Raw genomic sequence first — 26,597 nt, 5'->3', positions numbered from 1 at the left:
CATTGGTTGGAGACAGAATCTGTCTGGAACCAAAGGATCCGAGCGAGAGAGAGAGAGAGAGAGAGAGAGAGAGAGAGAGAGAGAGAGAGAGAGAGAGAGAGAGAGAGAGAGAGAGAGAGAGAGAGAGAGAGCTCTCAATAGCAACGGAGCAGTAAAACATTTTTCTCTCTCAAGTTTTTTTTTGAAGAGAAAAATCCCCAGAGATGTTGTGTCCATCCTGAATGACACTCTGAGTGACACTCCAGCTAGAGCCACTCTCCAGGGACAGAAAACAGAGAGCAGGAAGAAAGAGCAGAAAACTAAACTTCTTTTCTTCTCTGCTCATTGATGTTCCTGCGGCGCAGAACCTGCTTTGTTTCCGCAGTGCACAAAATGAAAATAAGAGAAGAAAAATCAGGCAGCCAATGGTGGGAGAAAGGGGGGAGGAGGAGGGATGGAGAGGGAGGAGGGAAGTGGAACATCTTGTTAATGTGCCGACTGGAGTCAAAGTTGAGGGTGAGTGAGTGAGTGAACCCAGAGACCAGAGAGTTCCAACCAATGGATGGACAGGAGTGGAGGAGTGGAGGAGGGGAAGGAGGTGGAGAAGGGAGAGGAGGTGGAGTAGGACCATGAGCGAGTGCGTTTGTGAGGAAGTTCATGATGGAGCGCCTCGGTACGTTCCTCCATCCCTCCACCAGCATGGTGTCTTGTTGCTGCCTCACTTCCAACCACTTCCCATCATTCCACCTTCTTGTTCCTGCGACCAAATGAAAAGCTGCTGCTGTGTCGTCCTCCGCCCTCTCCAATCATCTTTTCTCTCACCCTCGTCCTCAAAATAAGAGAAGGAAATGAAAACACACCTTTTCCCATCACTTTCCTCTTCATTCGAGTGCTCTGCAGCCGTCTGAAATTCATATTTATGCTAATATTCTGCACCTCTTTGTGCCTCTGCTGCCTCACACGGCTAGAATTAATGACGCCGCATTGGCGCTAATGTTTGCTGCGTTTCATTAGCTGCCATGTCTTTAATTTCCAATAAACACAGTGATTAGAGGCAGGTATCCGGGGAGATGGGGCCTGGCAGGCTGCTGCTGCGCTAACAGCTGTAACCAAATCTGCACGGAGGCAACGGCGGTCGAGGAGGACGCTCGCTGTCACCCAGGGAGTCGTGGAAATGAAGTACCTGCAGCACCGGGAGGGGGTGGGGGGTGAGACCAAGACCTTCATTTCAAAATGTGGAAATGTTTATGGTCAAGGCCACTTTCATTTCTGCTTCTCTTCCTTTTTAGATACGGTGCACTGTGGCGTTCTCGTACTGGAGGGTCTGGGTCTGGGTCTGGGTCTGGTCCAGGTCTCGATCAAGACCAGTCGACACTCCGTCAATCACACGGTAATCTGGGCCAACCTCGATGCTCTCTCGCCTTGACGACAGCGCTACCTTTCAGAATCCCCTTCAGTTGCAGCCTCCAAAGGCTTCAACAGACATTGCCCCCCCCCCCCATGACAAGCGTGTGTGGGACTGCCAGTGAGCACACAGGGCAGCGTTTTATTATTATTAGGATTGATCCCACAGATTCCTGCCGAGCTTCCTGTTCTGAGAGCCAACCAATTTACCATCGTGACCTTTCAATCTGTAAAACACATCCCTGGGCCGCTCACAGCACACAGGTACCTCAGCTGTCTGCCTGCACACCTGCTGCACTCACCTGAGAGGTCCCTTCACCCCAGCACCCCTTCAGGGCAGCGGGAGATACAAATGGACAGAGGGGAAACAAGCAAAGGTCTCAGGAAGACAGGAAGTGTCAGATTCTTTCCACAGAAAGGAGAAGAAGCCATGTGACCTCCTACTGCTGTTCACTTGGAGCTGCAGTGCTGCAATGAGATGATGGGGCAGCACACAGCGAGGTCTCTGATTGGCTGAACCGAGGCGCCTCATCTAACAGCAGCGAGCAGCGAGACGCTGAAGTGTAGGTGGATTCTTCAAGGTTGAAACGCTTCGACGGTGCTTTCAGGAAGCGCAAGAGGCGACAATATAATTATTAAATGTGTGTACATGTACACAGTTGAGGCCAAACTGATTAACCCCCCCCCCACTTCTCCCTGGAAATGAACATTGGCAACAGATGTTTACGCTGTAATTTGTTTCCAAACTAACAAAGATAAAATGTTCACTAAATCTGACAGAGATATTTTATTGATACACTGAGTTAAAACTACAAAGGGCAAAACTCCCCTGATCACCACGAGTCAATAGTGTATGAGCCTTTCTGAGCCACAACTGAACACGACCTCTGACCTCTGACCTCTGAGTCGTTCTTCAGCAGGTCGACGCTGCTTTCCTCCGGCATGTTGGACCATGATTCCATTGCACATTGTTCCAGCCGGTCCAACTGGGTGGGTTCCAAGCATGGACGTCCACAAAGATTCTAAACTGAGGTCCGGTTCGGGTCTGGCTCTGGCTTTGTGCGGGCCACCCCAGGACCTTGGGATTGCTTTGGGTTCATATCTTGTTGTACGACCCAGCAACGACAGCTCGACAGATTTCTGCATATCATCCCTCAAAATATCATCAGGATTTTCTGTTGTCATGTCATGCACCCAACTGTAGCGCTCGTTTCCACGTGACCAGTGTTGTGTTGTTCTCATTAAAAAGTCTCTTATTGTGCTGTTTGTCCTATCTGGTTTATTTTTAGCCACATTTTGAAAAGTCTATTATCTAATTACAAGAAAGCTGTTTTTTTTACCTAAAAATTGTATTTTGTATCATTGTATTTTTGGTGCTCAGGACTCTGCACGATTGAAGCTTCATGTATTCATTGGATTGAACTGCAGAACCTTTCTTCACGTCTCTGCTCTTCATAACGTTCACAGTGTTCACACAGTTCAGACTCAGAACTCTGTGTCACACTTCACTTCCTGTCTGCAGCTAACACTGAGCTTCTGCACCTCCTCCGCACTCGTTTACCCAGTCATGCTAGGGTGAGCAGATCCCAACTTACCAGATGTGGGACACAGTGGGACCCAGCAGTGACCCTCAGTGACCCCTCAGGGACCCTCAGTGACCCTCAGTGACACCTCAGTGACCCTCAGTGACCCCTCAGTGACCCTCAGTGACCCCTCAGTGACACCTCAGTGCCCCTCAGTGACCCTCAGTGACCCTCAGGGACCCTCAGTGACACCTCAGTGCCCCTCAGTGACCCCTCAGGGACCCTCAGTGACACCTCAGTGACCCTCAGTGACCCCTCAGTGACCCCTCAGGGACCCTCAGTGCCCCTCAGGGACCCTCAGTGACCCTCAGTGACCCCTCAGTGACCCCTCAGGGACCCTCAGTGCCCCTCAGTGACCCCTCAGTGACCTCTCAGTGACCCCTCAGTGCCCCTCAGTGACCCCTCAGTGACACCTCAGTGACCTCTCAGTGACCCCTCAGTGCCCCTCAGTGACCCCTCAGTGACCCCTCAGTGACCTCTCAGTGACCCCTCAGTGACCCTCAGGGACCCTCAGTGACCCCTCAGTGACCCTCAGTGACCCTCAGTGACCCCTCAGTGACCTCTCAGTGACCCCTCAGTGACCCTCAGGGACCCTCAGTGACCCCTCAGTGACCTCTCAGTGACCCCTCAGTGCCCCTCAGTGACCCCTCAGTGACACCTCAGTGACCTCTCAGTGACCCCTCAGTGCCCCTCAGTGACCCCTCAGTGACCCTCAGTGACCCCTCAGTGACCCCTCAGTGACCCCTCAGTGACCCTCAGGGACCCTCAGTGACCCCTCAGTGACCCTCAGTGCCCCTCAGTGACCCTCAGTGACCCCTCAGTGACCCTCAGTGACCCCTCAGTGACCCCTCAGTGACCCTCAGGGACCCTCAGTGCCCCTCAGTGACCCCTCAGTGACACCTCAGTGACCTCTCAGTGACCCCTCAGTGCCCCTCAGTGACCCCTCAGTGACCCTCAGTGACCCCTCAGTGACCCCTCAGGGACCCTCAGTGACCCCTCAGTGACCCTCAGTGACCCTCAGTGACCCCTCAGTGACCCTCAGTGACACCTCAGTGACCCCTCAGTGACCCTCAGTGACAGTTACCAGTGCATCCACAGTAGTCTTGATAGTAGGAAGAATGGAGTGTGGGCTTATTTGTCACTTGGCTCTTGAGCAACAGGTGTTTTTAACTCCACACAAGCAGGTGCGAGCACATCTGGAACTATGGATGTTGCTTTTGTACGGCCACATGCCATTTTCAGAGTCTGGAACTCTAACTGATGACAGCTTCCTGCCAGTCTTCTGACCTGTGCGACACGGTGTGATAAACGCTGCTTATTTCAGCAGCTGTTACCTTGTCTGCCTAACCCTAACCCTAACCCTAACCCTTTGGTTTTAGTAGGAAGCTGTGCATAGAGTGTGAAGCCTCCTTTTGAGCAGCATGCTTATTGTGAGTCTGGCATTGTGTGTGTCGCTTCACGAGGTTTTCTCCTCCGTGTGCAGTGTTGAAGCACTACGGTCACGCCAGCCGCGCTTGGGAAAAGCTCAGTCACGCTGTCTATAATCTGGCGTGTGCGTCTAAACCACCTCACACGGTAAAGCGTGGGAGCGCTTTCGTGGTGCATTCAGGGACACCTTGTAAACTCTTGAAGCAATATCTAGAAAACAATTAGATTTTTTTTTTCATTTTTACGCCAAAGTGCTACAGTGAATGGAGCTGCAGCTCTAATCCGTCATTCATTCAACACATTCCAAACCATCCATCTTATCCCATGTGATGCTGCCAGGTGGCGCTGCTACCTGGCAGCCAGTGTGTCCACACAGTGACCTTCCACACCCACATCAACCAAGACCCACTCATGGACGGTGATGGGAGGAAGTCAGAGGTCCTGGAATGAACCTGCACACACACACACACACACACACACACACACACACACAGCTGCTCATCGTTTTGTCCCTCTGCAACTAAAAAGGTTCCATCTCCATCCCGCCAGTCTGAGAGCACCACTGGGCTGGAGGCTGGAGAGAGGGGGATAGAGGGATGGAGGGATGGAGGGAAGGGGGAGGAGGGATGGAGGGATGGGGGGATGGGGGGATGGGGGAGGAGGGAAAAAAAGAAAAAAGTAATTGGCTGAAAAGTGAAATGACTTTCTGGGGCCTATCGTTAAAAAGAAATATTCCCCAATTATGAGCACACACACACACACGCGCACACACACACACACACACACACACACACACACACACTCACACTCACTCTGTCTTTCTTGGCAGAAGTTTTATTTCCAGGTCGTCCAATGAAATCATTGCTCTGAGTGTGATGTTGAAGTCCCTCCCTCAATGTTTCTCTCTGTTGTTGTTGTTGTTGTTGTTGTTGTTGTTGTTGTTGTCTTGGCATGACGGTCGTGGACGTGTCTTCATGAGTTTTTCCTTGTGATGATGAATACACGTGTGTAGATGGTCTGCAGCCAGAAGACACTGGGAGGAGCCCAGTGGGAGGAGCCCAGTGGGGAAAATGTGTTTTACTTTCCACGAGGTCACTTTTCAATTGAGCCGTTTAAATGTGAGCGTACTGTCGCTCGCAACAAAACAACTTTGGGATCAGTGGGGGTTCATGATTATACCTGTGTGTGTGTGTGTGTGTGTGTGTGTGTGTGTGTGTGTGTGTGTGTGTGCCTAACTCTAACACCCTTCAGGCAGGTGTAATGAGTGTACAGCAGTGACCTCAGTCTCTGTGCTTCTCAGGCTGATTGAGTCCCAGTGGTCTGAGCTGAGCCCGTTCATCTCCATCACACACACACACACACACACACACACGCACACACACACACACCAGGCCACGCCTCCTCACCATTTTGCCACCTGCTGATTTGCTGCCTGTCTCATATTTTCCTCATCCAGCAGCCTTCTGTCTCCGTTCATATTTTAATATTTCTTCTCCTCGGGTTTTTTGCAGTCGTGAAGTTTTTCTAGGAATATTTTTCCTTCTGATCGACAGCGGCGACGTTCTTTCATTTTCTGCACAGTTCATGCAAGACCTTCAAGATCCAAACCTCCCTCCTGGCCTTCAATTGGTTCAGAAGTATTGAGTTGAGGGTTGATGTGATGATGATGATGATGATGAAGATGATGGTGATGATAATGAAGATGATGATGAAGTTGATGATTAAGATGGTGATGATGAAGATGATGGTGCTGATGATGGTGCTGATGGTGATGATGGTGATGAAGATGATGATGGTGATGATGGTGATGGTGATGATGGTGATGAAGATGATGATGATGGTGCTGATCATGATGATGATGGTGATGATGATGATGATGATGATGATGATGATTAAGATGGTGATGATGAAGATGATGATGATGGTGATGAAGATAATGATGATGATGATGATGATGATTATGGTGATGAAGATGATGATGATGGTGCTGATCATGATGATGATGATGATGGTGATCAAGATGATGATGATGATGATGATGGTGATGATGATGATGATGATGGTGCTGCTGATGATGATGATGGTGATGATGATGATGATGATGATGATGATGATGATGATGGTGATGGTGATGATGGTGGTGATGAAGATGGTGATGGTGATGATGATGGTGCTGATCATGATGATGATGATGATGGTGATGATGATGATCATGATGATGATGATGATGATGGTGATGATGATGATGATGATGATGATGATGGTGATCAAGATGATGATGATGGTGATGGTGATGATGATGATCATGATGATGATGATGATGATGGTGATGATGATGATGATGATGATGGTGATGGTGATGATGGTGGTGATGATGGTGGTGATGAAGATGGTGATGATGATGAAGATGGTGATGAAGATGGTGATGATTCATAATAAATCTTTCTGTTGTGAACAGAGCAGCGAGCGAGCTGCACACAATGACCCACAATAGACCAACAAATAAATACAATACATGGACAGGTTGCATATTGAGGCTGAAAATCAGCTTCTGAAACACCAGTAGCTGCCGCTCCTTGAGGCAGGCGGCGCTTCGTCTGCCTCAAATCTTACTGCAGGAAGTGGAGACTCAGAGACGCACACACGATGATCTTTCATGAAGATCAAGACCTGGAACAACGAAATGTTGTGCGTTTATAAGACAATGTGCATCTGCAGTGGCCGTGTCGTCTTTTTGGTTTTGATGTGAAGGTTGTCCAATACCCCGTGACCCTGAAGAGGAGTCAGCGGGTATAGAAGATGAATGAATGAATGAAGGTTATATAATAATATTAAGACGACGCCAGGGTTCTGTTGAATAAATACAGCCGTGCTGGGAGACACAAATGGACCAACACATTTCCATACACACATGTGGGAGGAGCTAAATTAACACCAGCAGGAGGCAGAGCAGAGCAGCAGTGCAGGGCAGCGGAGGAGTAGGAGGAGGGAGAGGTGGAGGAGGAGGGGTTAGGGTTAAGGGGAGGATAAGCACCTCCTAGAGAGTCATCAGCTAACATTGCTAACAACGCTAACGTCACGGCAAAATAAATAAACAAGTAAAAAAACTCCAAGGAGGAAGGTGAGATGTTTCCATCCAGAGGAGGACTGTGTGTGTGTGTGTGTGTGTGTGTGTGTGTGTGTGTGTGTGTGTGTGTGTGTTGGTCTGGGCTCTTATCTCCGCCTGCAGCTCTGCTCACATTCCTTCTCTCTGCGTGGGGTTTATCTGCCATCGCTGTCAATCATAGATCAGGGAACCTGCAGCAGCTCAGCCAGGCTGACCCCCCCCCCCCCAAACACACACACACACACACCAGCTGCACCTATGACACCCTGCACCAGAGCTCACAAACCCAACAAGCAGTTGTGAGAAACACGAGTTGCAGCGTCAGTGGTGCAAAGTCAACCTGGACCACAGCTTCTCCTGTTGGAGCCTCTCAGTGAGGTCAGGACCACCAGGACCACCAGGACCACCAGGACCACCAGAGTCCACCAGGACCACCAGGACCACCTGGACCACCAGGACCACCTGGACCACCAGGACCACCAGGACCACAGCTTCTCCTGTTGGAGCCTCTCAGTGAGGTCAGGACCACCAGGACCACCAGGACCACCAGGACCACCAGGACCACCAGAGTCCACCAGGACCACCAGGACCACCAGAGTCCACCAGGACCACCTGTTCTGACTGAGGTCAGCAGTGAGCGTAGAATACAACAACTATCATTCATTCAAGTTACAAACATTGCAAATGATGAGAAAATGTAGTCAGCACACGGCTCTGTGTGATTTGAACTATTTCCATTTCCATAAATGCATGGAAAGCCTTCAGTCAACCACAGACAAAACATCATCAAACACATTTTGTGGCTATTTTCAAGTCCACCAGTAAAATGCATTGTGGGATTATTTTTAAAGCTCTGCCTGTGTAACTGCAGCATGACTGTGGTTCAAAAAATATAAAGTTTGTTGTCGTTAAAAAGTGTTGTGTTGAGGTGAAGAAAACATCCATTAGCATCATGACGAGTCAAGCTGACAATGCTTCAGCCTGATGCGTGCACTGCTGTGTTTTGCTTTGGACTCTGTGTGGATGGAGGAGCGTTCACATCTTCACCTCACTTCACTTCAACAAATGCTTTTAAATTGTCTGAGATCAAAACTTCCAAGCAGAATGACTTCAGTTCACCGCAAAGTGACTGTGAGGGTGTGTGTGTGTGTGTGTGTGCATGTGTGTGTGCGTGTGTGTGTGTGTGTGTGTGTGTGTGTGTGTGTGCATGTGTGTGTGCGTGTGTGTGTGTGTGCGTGCGTGTGGCATTGTGGTTTCCTAAGGCTGACCTCCAGGAGGGATGTTGGCCTGGGGCGTAGGTCACAGGTCAGAGGTCACTTACCCCTGGTAGAGTCTTCTGTTCGTGCAGGGCACTCTGGGCTTTCAGGGCCGACTCTCTGGCACAGTACGTTAGAAAGGCACAACCTGCAGGGGGCGACAGAGAGACGCTGCAGTCAGCCTGCTGACTGGAGAACATTCACTGCACTGTGGTGCAGTCTTTGGAAGTCAGCCCCTCGTGACGCTGCAAAGGGCTCAGACAGTAAACACCAGTTAGTAACAGATTGTGATTGGCTACAGCAGGTATGCCCAAAGTCCGGCCCGCGGGCCAAATCCGGCCCGCCAACTGATTTGAAGTGGCCCACGTCTTGTCTGTGAAAACACGACGCCATCTCAGCAGGACCAGAACCATCGCCATCTCCAACGCTCGCCCCCGCACCCCCCCGCGCCCCCGTCACCGGATCTCCACGGTGTCGGGGGAGGCGGGGGGACTAGTTTTACCTGGTGACCTCTGGTGACCTCTGGTAACTTGTAGTTATCACGGTGGACCTTATTTCTCCAAGCACAGCTGTCATGTGACCACATTGCTCCCCTGCAGATCTCAGTGACCGCAGCGTACACTTTGTTTTTATTGAGCGCCGCTTCTCCTTCTTTCCCAGTTGAACAATGGAGGCTGCGGGGGGGAATTATCAGTGGGAATTATCACTGGAAACCCATGTGAACAAAGAGCAAACTGTTCAATCAAAGAGTGAACACATTGAAGACAAAGAGACGGAAGACAGCAGGGAGGCTCCAGCAGACCCCCGGGACCCTGAGTAGGAATAAGCGGGTATAGAAGAATGGATGGATGGATGGATGGATGGATGAATGAATGGATGGATGAATGATGATGATGATGATGATGATGATGATGAGACGGATGACTTGCAGAGCAGCACCCACACTGCACCCTGTTCACAAGGCACCTTGCAGCTTTCACATTTCTGGGTCTTGATGTTAAATAGAGTAAAACACAGACGTGGGGGGAGGGGCTTACGAATGACCAGAGGTCCCCAGGTTTTATTAATCCCGTGATTCGCCTGTTTATCATCGTTTTGCATTTGGAAAAGGTAAAGCAAGCGGTCGAGTTCTCAACACAAAGTTTCCTCTGGAATATAATGAGCAACATCTGGAGCGTCGTCCTGCAGTGTGACTTCACAGCTGCTGACACTTCATCAGCACCGCCATTGACTTCAAGTCAGAGCTGTTCACACAAACACATTATCATTATTATTAATATTATTATTATTATTATTATTATTATTATTATTATTATTATTATTATATCTAGTGGCATCAACCTGGAGCTGCACTGAGGTCAGTGCAACACAACCGTCAGTGCCAGAGTGAGTCCAGAATGAAAGAGTGAGTCCAGCAATAAAGAGAGTGAGATTTCTCTCTCACTTATTCTCTGCAAACAGACCAGAAGTTTCAGTCTATTGGCTCCCTGTGAGTGAGTGAGTGAGTGGGGAAACTATTCTTGCATGAACTGCAGTGAGTAAAATATAATAGTAAAGAATAAAATCGGTCGTCGCTGTTTTATTTTCTGATGTGATTTTTTGATGAGAGAGAAACAAGAAAATCATTTGAACCTGGAAGTGAATTCTGACTGAGAGAATAGTTTGGCTGATTTCCTTTTCTTTCAAAACTGATTTTCCATCTAAAGAGTGAGAAAATGATGAGATGGGTTCTCTCTTGAGGGTCAGGTGACCTGACAACTGGAATCAGCAGAAACCACAGTGAGAAATGAGACAGGCAGACAGACAGACAGACAGACAGGCAGGCAGGCAGGCAGACAGACAGACAGAAAGGCAGACAGGCAGGCAGGCAGACAGGCAGACAGACAGACAGGCAGACAGACAGGCAGGCAGACAGACAGACAGGCAGGCAGGCAGGCAGGCAGGCAGGCAAGCAGGCAGACAGACAGACAGGCAGGCAGGCAGGCAGGCAGGCAGGCAGGCAGGCAGACAGACAGACAGACAGACGGGCAGGCAGGCAGGCAGGCAGGCAGACAGACAGGCAGGCAGGCAGACAGACAGGCAGGCAGGCAAGCAGGCAGACAGACAGACAGACAGACGGGCAGGCAGGCAGGCAGGCAGACAGACAGGCAGGCAGGCAGACAGACAGGCAGGCAGGCAAGCAGGCAGGCAGGCAGACAGACAGTCGACAGACAGACAGACAGACAGACAGCATTTTCTGAGGGCCACAATTTCTTCAAGTTTTATTCAAGGCAATTACAAAAAACTCACAAAGACGTGAGAGGCGAAGGGTTAGGGTGCACCCCCCCCCCCCCACACACACACACACACACACACACACACACACAGGAAATTGTGTTTTTGTTTTCAAAGTGATCTGATGCATGCAATACACCTGGAAGTGGAGGAATCGACTCACTTGTACGAGATTCTGCTTCATTGGTGCAGAACTGAAGCACATCAACCCGGCCCACTTCCTGTTTCCTTCCTGCTAACAGCACCGTTAGCTGCGTAACATCTGTTTTTTTGCTTGAGTGCTGACTGTGTTAGACCCCCCACCCCCCTCCCCCGCCCCCCCACCTATAAGAGGTCAACTGGAGACTTTAAACTGCAGCTGCAGCTTCACTTCCTGCTCTGTGACTCCAGCAGCAATTTGTCTCCTGCTGAAACCTTCAGAGGCCCAACAATGTAGCACTGCAGACACGCACACCAATTGAAATGACTGACACTAAACTCAGTCCAAGCCAAAGCAGCAGCAGCAGCAGCAGCAGCTGAGGACCACTGAGGTTTGATGGTGATTCTCTCTGTGGTCTCGTTAACTGCAGGTGATCATCATCTGCAGTTAACGACCTCATGATTACTGTCAATGTCGCTGTAGATGGAGCTCATTGATGCCAGACTGTCCATCACCTCAATGTGTTCTGATCGTGTTCTGAGCGTCGCTGCCTGACTTCAGGGCCGTTATTTGAATCAAGATGTAGAAACAGCTGGAAAACAATAGATTTGATTCTGTGAACAGATGTTGTGACCAATGGGGCTCTCGCACTGACGACCAGTTGACCCCAGTTGCCATCACTCACTGCAACATCACAGTGAGGTCGTTGCTAATTCTGCTTCAGTGTGAAGTGTGAGGTCTGTCAATACACAGATTCTAAACACCCGGCTCCACGTGACTGTCGCTGCTCCGCCTCCTCTGCTGTACTGCAGACGGCTGCGGTGAGTGACAGCAGAGACGATCGGCTGAATTGATCGTCAATCATTGATCGACCAGACGCTCCAGCAGATCATCTATTAACTAACGACTCTGACCCCATGTTCTCTCTCTGGCGCCACCTGGCTGCCGTCCACAAGTGCAGTGAGACACAGGAACAAGAGCAGGAGTAATAATAAAGAAGGGGGGGCTCATCTGTATAATGCACCGGTGAAATCTTATTAAATAATAAAAAATACATCTGTAGTGCAGCAGCCGTTTTCAACAAAGTGACTTTGAATGGATGAAGAGGAATGAGAGGAGGAGGAGGAGGAGGAGGAGGGCTGTTGTGTGTGTTGGGGGGTCTGGTTGGTCTGCCTTGGAGAGGAGGAGGATCATCATCATCATCATCATCATCATCATCATCATCATCATCATCATCATCCTTCCTGTGGCTAAGGACAGTCAGGAAAGACCAGGACGTCAACAGCACAAACTGACTGAAAAACATTTTAATCAATCACGAGGAGGAGGAGGAGAAAGAGGACGATGAGGAGGAGGAAGAGAAGGAAGAGGAGGAGGAGGAGAAGAAAGAGGAAGATGAGGAGGAGGAGGAGGAGAAGGAAGAGGAGGAGGAGAAGGAAGAGGAGGAGGAGGAGAAGGAAGAGGAGGAGGAGAAGAAAGAGGAAGATGAGGAGGAGGAGAAGGAAGAGGAGGAGGAGAAGGAAGATGAGGAGGAGAAGGAAGAGGAAGATGAGGAGGAGAAGGAAGAGGGAGAGGAGGAGGAGAAGAAAGAGGAAGATGAGGAGAAGAAAGAGGAGGAGGAGAAGGAGAAGAAAGAGGAGGAGAAGAAAGAGGAAGAGGAGGAGAAGAAAGAGGAAGAGGAGGAGGAAAAAGAGGGAGAGCTCCGCTATCATGCGAGACATTCAGCAGCAGCTCTGAACTGCAGACGGTGTAATAATAATACTCATAAAAACACCGTCTGGCTTTGACAAGCTGTGTGTGTGTTGGGTGGGGGGGGGGGGGGGGTGAGTCATTTAAAGCTGCTTTAAAACTTCCCTAATTTCCCTCCACATCAACACCAACATCAAGCTGCTGCTGCTGCTAATAATAATAATAATAACAATAATAATAATAATAATAATAATAACAATAATAATAATAACTAAAAGCGGCCCCATCAGCCTCCAAACATTAATAAAACTATTATTAGTAGCGATTGATCCCGATTACTGTGTGTGTGTGTGTGTGTGTGTGTGTGTGTGTTTTCCGCCATGTATTGACGTCCGGAGGAGAAACAAATCGGGCGACGTAAATGTCCGCGTGAGGTCACATGGCCGCGGGAGCATCAGCTGTGAACTCGGTGCTCATTCTGGTCTGGCGGGAAAGAATTGGTGGGATTTTATTGAGTTTTTTGTTATTGTTGTTTTTTCAAAATAAAATCAGAGATGATTCCAGACAGATCCTCGCGCCACACACACACACACACACACACACACACACACACACACACACTCTTGCAGCGTGTGCGGACCGATGTAAACACACACACACAGGCGTTCTCATCTGGAAGTTCACGTGGGTGCGTTCACGTTGTGTCTGGACAACAAACCGCGCGCTCGCCGTCAACTCGTCCACGTGTTCTGCCCTCGCGCTCAAAATAACAAAACAAGCGGTGTGAAGTGCGTGGGCACGCGTGTGTGAAGGGAAAACAAAGTGTCCGTGTTTGTGCACGCGCGTGCGTGTCACCGTCTCCATCCAAACGAACGATGACAGTGAAGTGGGACAACGTGCCTAACACACACACACACACACACACACACCAGAACCTTTCTGTTTTATTCTAATCGAACTGACTCTACGAGACCAGAGAGTCAGTCAGACAGACAGACAGTCAGAACCGAGCCGAACCGGGGCGAGCCGAGCCGAGTCGAACCTTTATGCATGCCGGTGAATCGGTCCTTGAGCACCGTCAGCTCGTAGATGTGTCCGAACTCCTGGAAGAGCGGCTTGAGGTCCTTCTCGTCCAGGTTCCGAGGGATCTGACCCACGAACAGCTTGATGGCGTCCTGGTCCTTCATGGGGATGGTGCTGCTGCTGGTGCTGCTGCTGGAGCTGCTGCTGATGGTTCCGACGGTTCCGATGCTGCCGTTCAGCCCGTTCATCCTGCCTCCGCTGCTGCTGCTGCCGCTGTCCGTGGTGCTGAATCCATCCTGCGGCTGCACTGCTGCGCTGGCAGCGACTGTAGCCATCTTCCCAGTGACTGGAGCCTGACTGCCGCCTCTCTCCCTCCCTGCCGACCTCTCTCTACCACTCTCTCTCTCCCTCCCTCCCTGCCTACCTCTCTCTCTCCCTCCCTCCCTGCCGACCTCTCTCTACCACTCTCTCTCTCTCCCTCCCTGCCGACGTCTCTCTACCACTCTCTCTCTCTCCCTCCCTGCCGACCTCTCTCTACCACTCTCTCTCTCTCCCTCCCTGCCGACCTCTCTCTACCACTCTCTCTCTCTCCCTCCCTTCCTACCTCTCTCTACCACTCTCTCTCTCTCCCTCCCTGCCGACGTCTCTCTACCACTCTCTCTCTCTCCCTCCCTGCCGACCTCTCTCTACCACTCTCTCTCTCTCTCTCCCTCCCTGCCTACCTCTCTCTACCACTCTCTCTCTCCCTGCCGACCTCTCTCTACCACTCTCTCTCTCTCCCTGCCGACGTCTCTCTACCACTCTCTCTCTCTCCCTCCCTGCCGACCTCTCTCTACCACTCTCTCTCTCTCTCTCCCTCCCTGCCGACCTCTCTCTACCACTCTCTCTCTCTCCCTCCCTGCCTACCTCTCTCTCTCCCTCCCTCCCTTCCTACCTCTCTCTACCACTCTCTCTCCCTCCCTGCCTACCTCTCTCTACCACTCTCTCTCTCCCTCCCTCTCTCTCTCTACCACTCCCTCCCTTCCTACCTCTCTCTACCACTCTCTCTCTCTCTCCCTCCTTGCCTACCTCTCTCTCTCCCTCCCTCCCTTCCTACCTCTCTCTACCACTCTCTCTCTCTCCCTCCCTGCCTACCTCTCTCTCTCCCTCCCTCCCTGCCGACCTCTCTCTACCACTCTCTCTCTCTCCCTGCCTACACTGCATGAAAAGCCATGTATCCGGGCCGGAATATTCCTGTAAACTCCTGGATACAGCCCAGATATTCAGGAGTATCCCTGTTGTTACACAGACCGGAATACTCCTGGATACTCCTGGATACATACCAGTTTTGGTGGGGGCCACAGCTATTTGTATTTCACACCTGGTCTGTCTTGCCCCTCCTATAAAAACCCCTTCCCATTGGTCCAGTGTGTAGGGAGGAGCTTGTTATTTTTAATTTAAATTTACATATTTTTTTTAATTATTGTATTTATTTCATTCCTTTTATTTATTATTAGTAGTATATTATCATATGTATAATGTACATATATGTCACCCAAAAATGAATTACACACATGTTTTTCTGATCAAACAGTTTTATTTCAAAGGACAATAGAATAGAATAGAATACACACACAATACAAGCACTGCTGCTGCATGTGCCATTTAAAAGACACTGGTGGCCTTTGGCCTCAAGTCAATCAAGTCTCTGCCGGTGAGTTACAACATATTTCTGGTCAATGTCCAGGCTCTGCTGGAGCACACCACACAGTGTGGACAACTCTGCACTGCGGGGTGGAGGCCGGACAACCCACGCAGGCATTCCATCCGAGATGGAGTCCTCCTCTTGGGACATGAGGTCCACTGTTGCAGTCCCCCACAAGGCCTCTTCCCCAGTTTGGAGGACACCAGCTCTCGCATTGTACAGCTGCATAAGCACAGGGAAAACAGGAGTTAGACCACTGAACACATCAAAGTGGGGGAGAGTTAATAAAATTACTCTTAATTAAGTAATTTCCCCATGTTACTACATGTTACTACATGGGGACATGTGGTCTCACTCACTCTTCTCTTCCTTTGCCTCATGCGTGCAGCAATCCTGCTTTCCTCTTTCTTCTGCGATTCTCATCCTGGTTCTTCCTGTAACTGAATCGTCTCCAAGTCGGTCTTGCAGGATGCTAGAGACAAGAAATGGCTTTAATTCATTATCAAACTCAGCATATACAGTAGAGCGGTGTGAGAGAGAAGAGAGAAAGATGTTTTGATAAATGAAACTGATTTAAAGTCTCGGTTTATTTTATGTTTAGAGCCATTGGACATTGTGACTCACCCACTGTGACTTCAGGCTCCACATCCCAGAGCCAAGGAAACTTCCCTCCAAAGATGTGTTGTCACCCCCTGGTGGTGGTGGGGGGGATACACTGTGGAACAAAGGAAGCCAGGTGTTAGGAGGGTATAATGGCCTGGAGAAATGAAGGCACAGGCTGGAATTACACATGAAATAATATTTCCACCAACAAAAACCTTATCTTACCTTGTCTGTGGATCATATGTGTGCGTGTTGTTTTCGCCATTGTGCAACCTTCGCACAGCTTCCTGTAAAAAGAGCGGGAAAAAGTATGAAGGTTAATTTCACAATCACATGGGATAAAGTAACCTAATAATCGGTCCATTCCATAGGCACCAACGTAAAAGTGTAAAATATCAGTAATCATATATATATATATAAAAAACACACACAGACACACACACACACACACACACACACCGGGCAACTAAAACAAACTTACTGAAGCCTCTGGTGACCTTGAGTTCCTCTCTGACCTTGCAAAGCATCGACTCCATCCTGTCCAGCCGCTTATTTACAGTGTCCATGAACGCCTCCAGCTTTGTGAATACGGCCTTCACTGCGTTGGGACTGCTCATCTTCATGAAGGGCGCAGGAGAGGTGGAAATGCTTCCAAACTCTCCTGACTCCGCGGTGTTGCTGCAGGACATCCTCAGTGGGAAAAGAGCAACAACTACAGTGAACTATTGGAGTTGGTTGTTACTGTGGACGTAGTTCGCGCTTCACCCCTGACGTCGGACGAAACGCTCCCATTGGTTGATTACAGTCACGTGTCTCCACTGAAGCGTGAAGTAGAACAATGGCAGGTCACACTGCATGTGGAATGTGTTCTCAAAGGTAAATGGCTCACTTGGCAGAGACATTTGCGGAAGTCTGCGGCAAAATAAAGATCGATAGAACTCTCTTGGATTAAACGTGAATTTATTTTGGGAGCAAATTCACGTTTGTTTGCGTTCAGAACCGTAAACTACGACGCTGCAGGCAGCACCGCTGTGCCGCCCATTCACCACGACTACGTACTGGCTGCGCAGAGTCAAGGGCGGCGCTTGCGGACAGGCAAGCCACGCAGTTGCTCTGGGCCCACCCACTGGGGGGGGGGCTCCTAGGGCTGCCAGAATGAACACCACAGCAACAACAACAATGCGCAATTTGCAATGACATGACACGGCAGCAGCAGACCCCCCCCCCCTTGTAGGACCCCGCCCCCTCTGCCTTCAGCCTGCACCTGAACACGTAGCGCGCGACAAGCGATACTGATCACGTCACACTTTCTGTCACAGTTTGCAAACTTGCCAAAACTTGCTTGTGCAGCCAACATGAAGAAGAGTTCTGGTGGGAAACAGCGCTGAAGTCCCGCGGACCCGCGGAAGTATCCTCGCGACTCTGTCTCTTGTTGGTTTGGTTCCTTTACCTAATATCATGCTACCACACCACGTGTTCGTTGAATGAAGATAGTAGTAGACAAGTGAAATCTTAAGAAGTTTTAGTAACAGAAAAAACAAGATACTTGGTACAGAGCTCCGGAGGCTTAACTCTAACAACAACAATGTGTTATCAGATGCCAAGTCTGATCTCTCTGTCCCTTACGCCATCTTAAATACAGAAACAAACAGTAATAACATATGTAGATGTCTTCTTCCATGTCGTCCTCCTATTGGCTGTCCAGTGGTGTAGCCTTCCCCGTTTTAGGCTAATCTGTGGCAGGAAACAAGTCCTTATTTGGCCGGGAGCCAAATGGTCCATCCTCCTCTCGATCTGGTCTGCTGAAAACTTTCCTGCCATAAAACCCTGAGGTGAAAAGTTCTTGTTCCCGTGCCTGGATGGGTCATAAACTTTATGGGGGGTAACAAATGCAGTTTCTGTGTTCACCCCCACTCTGATCACCCCATGTCACTGTTCCTGAGGCTTAATCAGTCAAACAGTATCTGTCTTTACTCCGAGGTTCTGAATGGTACTGATAAGAATGGGCAAATGATTATAAGAGGACTACATTTATTGACATTCATTACATTTAAACATTTAACTAACTCTAATACTTCTAACACATACATACAATATTTGATAATATACTAACTCTCACAGCTATAATGCATTAAACTAAATATAGAATAACAACAGTCTCCATGCGATCGCGGCAAACTACCTTCGCCATCGACCGGTAGATCACATCATTTATGACTGCCTCACGCGGCCGGACAGAGACACACAGCGGGCCAAGACGTGGCCCGCGGGCCAGACAGAGACACACAGCGGGCCAGACATGGTCAAAATAAGGGTCTTTTCTTCGTTTATTTGTACATGGCCACTTTAACACAAAGTTGGAATCTTTTAACAGCATTTTAACGGAATCTTTGCTCGGTACCCCTCTTCCGGTCAGACTCATTTCCGACAATAGAAAAACAAAGAAATTAAACGCAAATCACAACACAACAGTCTGCGAACTACAGTGCCATCTAGTGGACAAGAAGAGACACTACACATTTAAAAAAACTTGGTTTGTTACACCACCATTAAATGTTTTATATTATATATTGTGGCATTTTTTTCTTTTGATTTGGCCTTAACTATTCCATTTACTCCGGTTTGCATTTTGTTGATATTTAAAGTTCAGATCATTTGCATTGCACTTTTGTAATAAAGAACAGTTTATATTTTATATATTTATATGTATTACAACAATAGGCATAGGCTTTTGGGCTTTCTGTGACCTCTTGTGGTCCTTGGACCTCACTTTGAGAACCACTAATGTATTAATTCATTCATTCATTTTCTATACCTGCTTATTCCCGAGCTCAGGGTCCCGGGGATCTGCTGGAGCCTCTCCCAGCTGTCCTAGGGTGAAGGCAGGGGTCACCCTAGGACAGCTGGGGCAGGGTAGCACTCTGGACAAGTCGCCACTTCATCACAGGGCCAACATGCAAAATACAATTTCAAATTAAAAAACAAATAAATAAATTGTCAATAAAAATTGTATGAATCTTTGTCGCTGCAGCTCGGGTTCTTACCACAACTGAGAGATCAGCGCACATCCAGTTGTGAAGACTTTCCACTGGCTCCCAGTCAGCAATAGCATCGACTGGAAGGTTCTGCTACTGGTCTAGAAGCCACTGAACGGTGCAGGTCCAGAACACAATGAAATGCTCATAGATTATAAGCCCAGTAGGACTCTGATGTGTAGACTCAGGTCCGATAGTGGAGCCCAGAGTTCAGAGTCAACATGGCGAAGCAGCATTGAGCTGTGATGCTGCTCACTGATGGAAGCAGCTGCCAACACAAGTGAAGTCAGTGTGAACGGGTTTCAATCCAGGTTGAGACTCTTTTCTCTCACGCTTAAAATTGAGTGCTTTTATTTTGTTATCTTTTTATTTCTATTCTCCCTCATCTCTATTGACGCCTTCTATTGTCTTCTTTTCTCTGCATTTTGTCTTTGAAGACTGCTAGCTTGCTAGGTGATAGCGGCTGATTAGCTTGTTAGCCGCTAGCCGCTTCGCTTGTTGACACACAAATTAGGACACACACCTGCATGGAAAGAATCTTTATTGAAGACATTTAAGTGACTTTAATGTTTTAAGAGGCGGCGCTGCTGCTGCTGCTGCTGCGTCACTCAAGTCACCAACCAGTCCAGGGGATCAGCTGGTGACCTGCCACACACACACACACACACACACACACGGTTACCAAGCAACAGTGAGCTCCTCCTCCTCTGACCAGCATTCAAAGTCAATCATCAGTCATCATTTCACAATCGTCCTGCATAACCGGAATCATCTGAGCAGGTTTGCCAGCAGAACGGTGGCAGCAGCCACAGCCAGGAGGACGGGGGAGGGGCTGCCGCTGTTGGGTGCCACGGTGCCGTTGACAGGTGCCTCGGGAGGGGGGGGGGGCCGTGAACGACTGTTGGAAGCAGAACGACTGGAGTCAACCTGCAGCTTCTGTGCCTTCTCAAACATCTCAACAGGTTTTTCTTACCGGCAGCCACCAAGAGTCTTCATCATCATCATCATCATCATCATTATCATCATCATCATTATCATCCTGACTGAGCGAGCGCTGCCTTTTTCTCCTGTTGCCTCTCTTCTTTTTCGTTGGCGGCGGTTCCAAGAGTCCAGGTTCTCCTTTTCCAGATGTGCTAGATACCCTGGTGGATCCTGAGCCTTGCCTTCCTGCACGGCTGCAGAAGTAGTCGCAGGTCAAAGCACAGCAGGTGAGAGGGACTTTGGTGCAAGGCCCTGGACGCCGGATCAAGGAAGCCTTCAAGTCGCAACATGCAAGCCGCTGCGGTACAACCCCTGACCTGAGGGCGGGGCCAGCTGGAGCTTCTGGGCCTGGAGCAGATGGACAGACAGACAGACAATAGCAGGACGGAGGGACAGACAGACAGACAGTCAGTCAGACAGGCAGGCGGACAGACAGACAGACAGTCAGACAGACAGACAGAAAGGCAGACAGACAGACAGTCAGTCAGTCAGACAGAAAGGCGGGCAGACAGACAGTCAGTCAGTCTGACAGACTATCTATCTATCATCTATCTATCTATCATCTACCTATCTATCTATCTATCTATCATCTACCTATCTATCATGTATCTATCTATCTATCTATCTATCATCTACCTATCTATCTATCTATCTATCTATCTATCTGTCTATCTATCTATCTATGTGTCTGGTGGTGGACGTGTCTCTCGGTGGCGGATAGGTGATCTAAAAATTTCGGTGTTTTTTCTAACTTTTTTTAAAACTGAGCACTTTAGAATTGTTTGTTAATAGTTTTTGATTGTGCGAGTGTAGTTTGGTATTTTTTCTTAGTTTAGTTTAGTTTTGTTTGTCGCCGGACGTCGCGGCAGCCTCGTGGCCTCGTGGCTTCGCCCTCTGCGGCGTCGCCTCTGTCACTGAGGAACGGTGTCCGCGTTGGGTCCCCACCGAGCTCCTCCGTAGAACAAGTTCTACTGGCGATCGGGGAGCAGGTGGGGCACGCCAACATCTCATACGCATCCCGTATGAATAAGGCACTGGTAATGTTTCTGACCGATCAGAAACACGTCAGTGACCTGATCGGTGAGGGATTAACGTTGGACGGGGAGTTCATCCAAGTGTCCCCGCTGGCAGTACCATCGACCCGCATCACCGTAAGCGCCGTACCTACGTTCATCCTGAACGAAGCGTTGTAGAGAGAGTTGCGGCGCTATGGTAAGTTTGCCAGCGGTTTTAAAAACGTCACTTTGGGCTGTAAGAACGAGAAGCTCCAGCACGTACAATCTCTTCGCAGACAGGTGTTCATGTACCTCGACACGCCGACTCTGGACATTTCTTTCCGAGTAAAACATGGGGATGCGTACTACATGGTCTATGCAAACTCAGGGAATCTGAAATGTTTTGAGTGCGGGGATGTCGGACATAAAAGGGTGGCGTGTCCGCACAGACCGGCAGTAACACTCCCCGGTCCGTTGGAGGGGGAGCGGGGAGCGTTAGGGTTAGGGTTAGGGTTCCTCACGTACTAGAAGCCCCAAATTTGCTGTGGGCGCTTCTTGGGGGCTCCTGATGAAAAAGCAAGTGGCCCCATGTCTCTAGGACAAAGTTGAAATTTCACCCCATAGACTTGCATTGAAATAAGGCTGAAGTTAGGGTTAGGGTTAGGGTTCCTCAAGTACTAGAAGCCCCAAATTTGCTGTGGGCGCTTCTTGGGGGCTCCTGATGAAAGAGCAAGTGGCCCCATGTCTCTAGGACAAAGTTGAAATTTCACCCCATAGACTTGCATTGAAATAAGGCTGAAGCTAGGGTTAGGGTTAGGGTTAAGGTTAGGGTTAGGGTTCCTCAAGTACTAAGAGCCCCAAATTTGCTGTGGGCGCTTCTTGGGGGCTCCTGATGAAAGAGCAAGTGGCCCCATGTCTCTAGGACAAAGTTGAAATTTCACCCCATAGACTTGCATTGAAATAAGGCTGAAGCTAGGGTTAGGGTTAGGGTTAAGGTTAGGGTTAGGGTTCCTCAAGTACTAAGAGCCCCAAATTTGCTGTGGGCGCTTCTTGGGGGCTCCTGATGAAAGAGCAAGTGGCCCCATGTCTCTAGGACAAAGTTGAAATTTCACCCCATAGACTTGCATTGAAATAAGGCTGAAGCTAGGGTTAGGGTTAGGGTTAGGGTTAAGGTTAGGGTTAGGGTTCCTCAAGTACTAGAAGCCCCAAATTTGCTGTGGGCGCTTCTTGGGGGCTCCTGATGAAAGAGCAAGTGGCCCCATGTCTCTAGGTCAAAGTTGAAATTTCACCCCATAGACTTGCATTGAAATAAGGCTGAAGCTAGGGTTAGGGTTAGGGTTAGGGTTAAGGTTAGGGTTAGGGTTCCTCAAGTACTAGAAGCCCCAAATTTGCTGTGGGCGCTTCTTGGGGGCTCCTGATGAAAGAGCAAGTGGCCCCATGTCTCTAGGACAAAGTTGAAATTTCACCCCATAGACTTGCATTGAAATAAGGCTGAAGCTAGGGTTAGGGTTAGGGTTAAGGTTAGGGTTAGGGTTCCTCAAGTACTAGAAGCCCCAAATTTGCTGTGGGCGCTTCTTGGGGGCTCCTGATGAAAGAGCAAGTGGCCCCATGTCTCTAGGACAAAGTTGAAATTTCACCCCATAGACTTGCATTGAAATAAGGCTGAAGCTAGGGTTAGGGTTAGGGTTAAGGTTAGGGTTAGGGTTCCTCAAGTACTAGAAGCCCCAAATTTGCTGTGGGCGCTTCTTGGGGGCTCCTGATGAAAGAGCAAGTGGCCCCATGTCTCTAGGACAAAGTTGAAATTTCACCCCATAGACTTGCATTGAAATAAGGCTGAAGCTAGGGTTAGGGTTAGGGTTAAGGTTAGGGTTAGGGTTCCTCAAGTACTAGAAGCCCCAAATTTGCTGTGGGCGCTTCTTGGGGGCTCCTGATGAAAGAGCAAGTGGCCCCATGTCTCTAGGACAAAGTTGAAATTTCACCCCATAGACTTGCATTGAAATAAGGCTGAAGCTAGGGTTAGGGTTAGGGTTAAGGTTAGGGTTAGGGTTCCTCAAGTACTAGAAGCCCCAAATTTGCTGTGGGCGCTTCTTGGGGGCTCCTGATGAAAGAGCAAGTGGCCCCATGTCTCTAGGACAAAGTTGAAATTTCACCCCATAGACTTGCATTGAAATAAGGCTGAAGCTAGGGTTAGGGTTAGGGTTAAGGTTAGGGTTAGGGTTCCTCAAGTACTAGAAGCCCCAAATTTGCTGTGGGCGCTTCTTGGGGGCTCCTGATGAAAGAGCAAGTGGCCCCATGTCTCTAGGACAAAGTTGAAATTTCACCCCATAGACTTGCATTGAAATAAGGCTGAAGCTAGGGTTAGGGTTAGGGTTAAGGTTAGGGTTAGGGTTCCTCAAGTACTAGAAGCCCCAAATTTGCTGTGGGCGCTTCTTGGGGGCTCCTGATGAAAGAGCAAGTGGCCCCATGTCTCTAGGACAAAGTTGAAATTTCACCCCATAGACTTGCATTGAAATAAGGCTGAAGCTAGGGTTAGGGTTAGGGTTAAGGTTAGGGTTAGGGTTCCTCAAGTACTAGAAGCCCCAAATTTGCTGTGGGCGCTTCTTGGGGGCTCCTGATGAAAGAGCAAGTGGCCCCATGTCTCTAGGACAAAGTTGAAATTTCACCCCATAGACTTGCATTGAAATAAGGCTGAAGCTAGGGTTAGGGTTAGGGTTAGGGTTAAGATTAGGGTTAGGGTTCCTCAAGTACTAGAAGCCCCAAATTTGCTGTGGGCGCTTCTTGGGGGCTCCTGATGAAAGAGCAAGTGGCCCCATGTCTCTAGGACAAAGTTGAAATTTCACCCCATAGACTTGCATTGAAATAAGGCTGAAGCTAGGGTTAGGGTTAGGGTTAAGGTTAGGGTTAGGGTTCCTCAAGTACTAGAAGCCCCAAATTTGCTGTGGGCGCTTCTTGGGGGCTCCTGATGAAAGAGCAAGTGGCCCCATGTCTCTAGGACAAAGTTGAAATTTCACCCCATAGACTTGCATTGAAATAAGGCTGAAGCTAGGGTTAGGGTTAGGGTTAAGGTTAGGGTTAGGGTTCCTCAAGTACTAGAAGCCCCAAATTTGCTGTGGGCGCTTCTTGGGGGCTCCTGATGAAAGAGCAAGTGGCCCCATGTCTCTAGGACAAAGTTGAAATTTCACCCCATAGACTTGCATTGAAATAAGGCTGAAGCTAGGGTTAGGGTTAGGGTTAGGGTTAAGATTAGGGTTAGGGTTCCTCAAGTACTAGAAGCCCCAAATTTGCTGTGGGCGCTTCTTGGGGGCTCCTGATGAAAGAGCAAGTGGCCCCATGTCTCTAGGACAAAGTTGAAATTTCACCCCATAGACTTGCATTGAAATAAGGCTGAAGCTAGGGTTAGGGTTAGGGTTAAGGTTAGGGTTAGGGTTAGGGTTAGGGTTAGGGTAGGGTTAGGGTTAGGGTTAGGGTTAGGGTAAGGGTTAGGGTTAGGGTTAGGGTTAGGGTAGGGTTAGGGTTAGGGTTAGGGTAAGGGTTAGGGTTAGGGTTAGGGTTAGGGTTAGGGGTTAGGGTTAGGGTTAGGGTTTAGGGTTAGGGTTAGGGTAAGGGTTAGGGTTAGGGTTAGGGTAAGGGTTAGGGTAAGGGTTAGGGTTAGGGTTAGGGTTAGGGTTAAGGGTTAGGGTTAGGGTTAGGGTTAGGTTTGTGGTAAGAAATAGATCCACCCTGAGCATGGGATGGATCTAGATGCACTGGCCTGCCAAGGAAGTGTCTCCATAGGAGTGTCCCACGGACACTAGACCCACCATCCGAAGATGGTGGGAGGGGTTCAAAAAATTGGACATATCACGTCTGATTGTCTTTTTAGGTCGGCCAGGTCGCGACGTTTCGGCCATATTTGTGGCCTTCTTCAGGCGCTGAAACCGACCTCTAAGCTGAGTGGCGATTTGCGCCGTTGCTCGCTTTTAAGGGCCAAGCTTTTCCCTTTTCTTTTTCCTATCTTCCCATTTTGTGGTTTTTTCCAATTGTTGTAGCTTCTTCTAATTGTGCTTTTTAGGGTTAGGGTTAGGGTTAGGGTTAGGGTTAGGGTTAGGGTAGGGTTAGGGTTAGGGTTGCGGAAGTAGTTTCCCCTTCCATAGGAAGGGGAAGGAGCTCTGGCCCTCCCGCCATAGCGGTCGCCGTCCCGCCGGGTCCCTCTATAAAAGTAGGGGGGACGCTGTCCCCCCCGATTGTTGCGGCGGACTGTTGTCCAACTGTCCGCCATCAGGTAAGTGGTAAGTATTTATTTATTGTATATTTATTTCTGTATCTATTAATTGTGTATTTATAATATTGTGTTTTAATCAACTTATTTATTTATTTATACTATTTATTTATTTATGTATAATAATTATTTATTTATTTATTAATAAAAACAAAAACAAAAATAAACAACAAACAAAGGAAGTGTGCCAACTGAAACGACGTTTCGACCCTCCTCTGGGTCTTCCTCAGGTTTCTTGTGGCACAAAATAACTAAATGCAAGCTGAGTAGCTGTGGAAAAAAAATAGATGTTGCTCTCTTGAAGTCCGAAAGTGAAATGAGCCTTCTGGCTGCTCAGCCCGGCTTTATATTCAAAAAACGAAAAAAGCGATGAACGCATTTGCACTTTTGCATTTTATAATAAAATAGAAAATAAGAAAAACCCATTGGTTTTTTAATACATTTGAACTTAATATGAACTGATTTTAATTTTTTAATGGTTTTTTAATTAAATTAAATTATGTTTTTACAATATTAATGTTTATACATTTCTTAAATTTCTTAATGTTTTTAATAGTGTTTTTAATGTTTTTAATAGTGTTTTAAAGTGTTTTTAAAGATTTTTTTAGGGTTTTTAAAGATTTTTTTAGATTTTTATTGTTTTTTTATTATTTTTTTAGATTTTTAATGGTTTTTAAGTTTGTATTTAAATTTTTAATGAAAAAGTTTTTTATCATTATACGCAATTTCAGGTTAATGAAAATAAGAAAAAAAGAAAAAAAATAATAATATTAGGGTTATGTTTAGGACCGAATAGGGTTATGATTAGAATTGAATGTTAGTGCCAAATTAGGTTTAGAATTAGGGCCAAATTAGGGTTATGTTTAGGAATAGAAATTAGGGCCAGATTAGGGTTAGGTTTAGGGTTCAGATTAGGGTTATGGTTAGGTTTAGAATTAGGGCCAAATTAGGGTTAGGTTTAGGAATAGAATTTAGGTTAGGGTTAGAATTGGGGCCAAATTAGGGTTAGGTTTAGGAATAGAATTTAGGTTAGGGTTAGAATTGGGGCCAAATTAGGGTTAGGTTTAGGGTTCAGATTAGGGTTAGGGTTAGGTTTAGAATTAGGGCCAAATTAGGGTTAAGTTTAGGAGTAGAATTTAGGTTAGGGTTAGGTTTAGGTT

The 26,597-nt window shown here is 48.2% G+C and overlaps 1 protein-coding gene and 1 long non-coding RNA gene across 2 annotated transcripts; both read right to left on the bottom strand.

Annotated features, from left to right (window-relative positions):
- Positions 1 to 8,806: 8,806 nt before the first annotated feature.
- LOC142882404 (CUGBP Elav-like family member 4) lies at positions 8,807 to 14,236 on the bottom strand. Its single transcript, XM_076017137.1, has 2 exons — positions 13,901 to 14,236; positions 8,807 to 8,904 (listed from the first exon to the last, which is right to left on the bottom strand). Exons 1-2 carry the CDS (start codon positions 14,214 to 14,216, stop codon positions 8,807 to 8,809), a joined length of 414 nt encoding a protein of 137 aa, XP_075873252.1. The 5' UTR covers positions 14,217 to 14,236.
- A 5,491-nt stretch (positions 14,237 to 19,727) lies between these two features.
- On the bottom strand, positions 19,728 to 20,051 carry LOC142882405 (uncharacterized). The gene is made up of 2 exons (XR_012925783.1): positions 19,967 to 20,051; positions 19,728 to 19,848 (listed from the first exon to the last, which is right to left on the bottom strand). It is a non-coding gene; the product is annotated as an uncharacterized LOC142882405 (long non-coding RNA).
- Between the last annotated feature and the right edge of the window lie 6,546 nt (positions 20,052 to 26,597).

Source organism: Nelusetta ayraudi, unplaced genomic scaffold, assembly GCF_046127955.1.
Source record: "Nelusetta ayraudi isolate G7.1 ecotype Tasmania unplaced genomic scaffold, CSIRO-AGI_Nayr_v1 ptg000261l, whole genome shotgun sequence".
Lineage (NCBI taxonomy): Eukaryota > Metazoa > Chordata > Actinopteri > Tetraodontiformes > Monacanthidae > Nelusetta > Nelusetta ayraudi.
The sequence above is the reverse complement of the archived record's forward strand: the minus strand, read 5'-3'. Positions and strand labels throughout refer to the sequence as shown.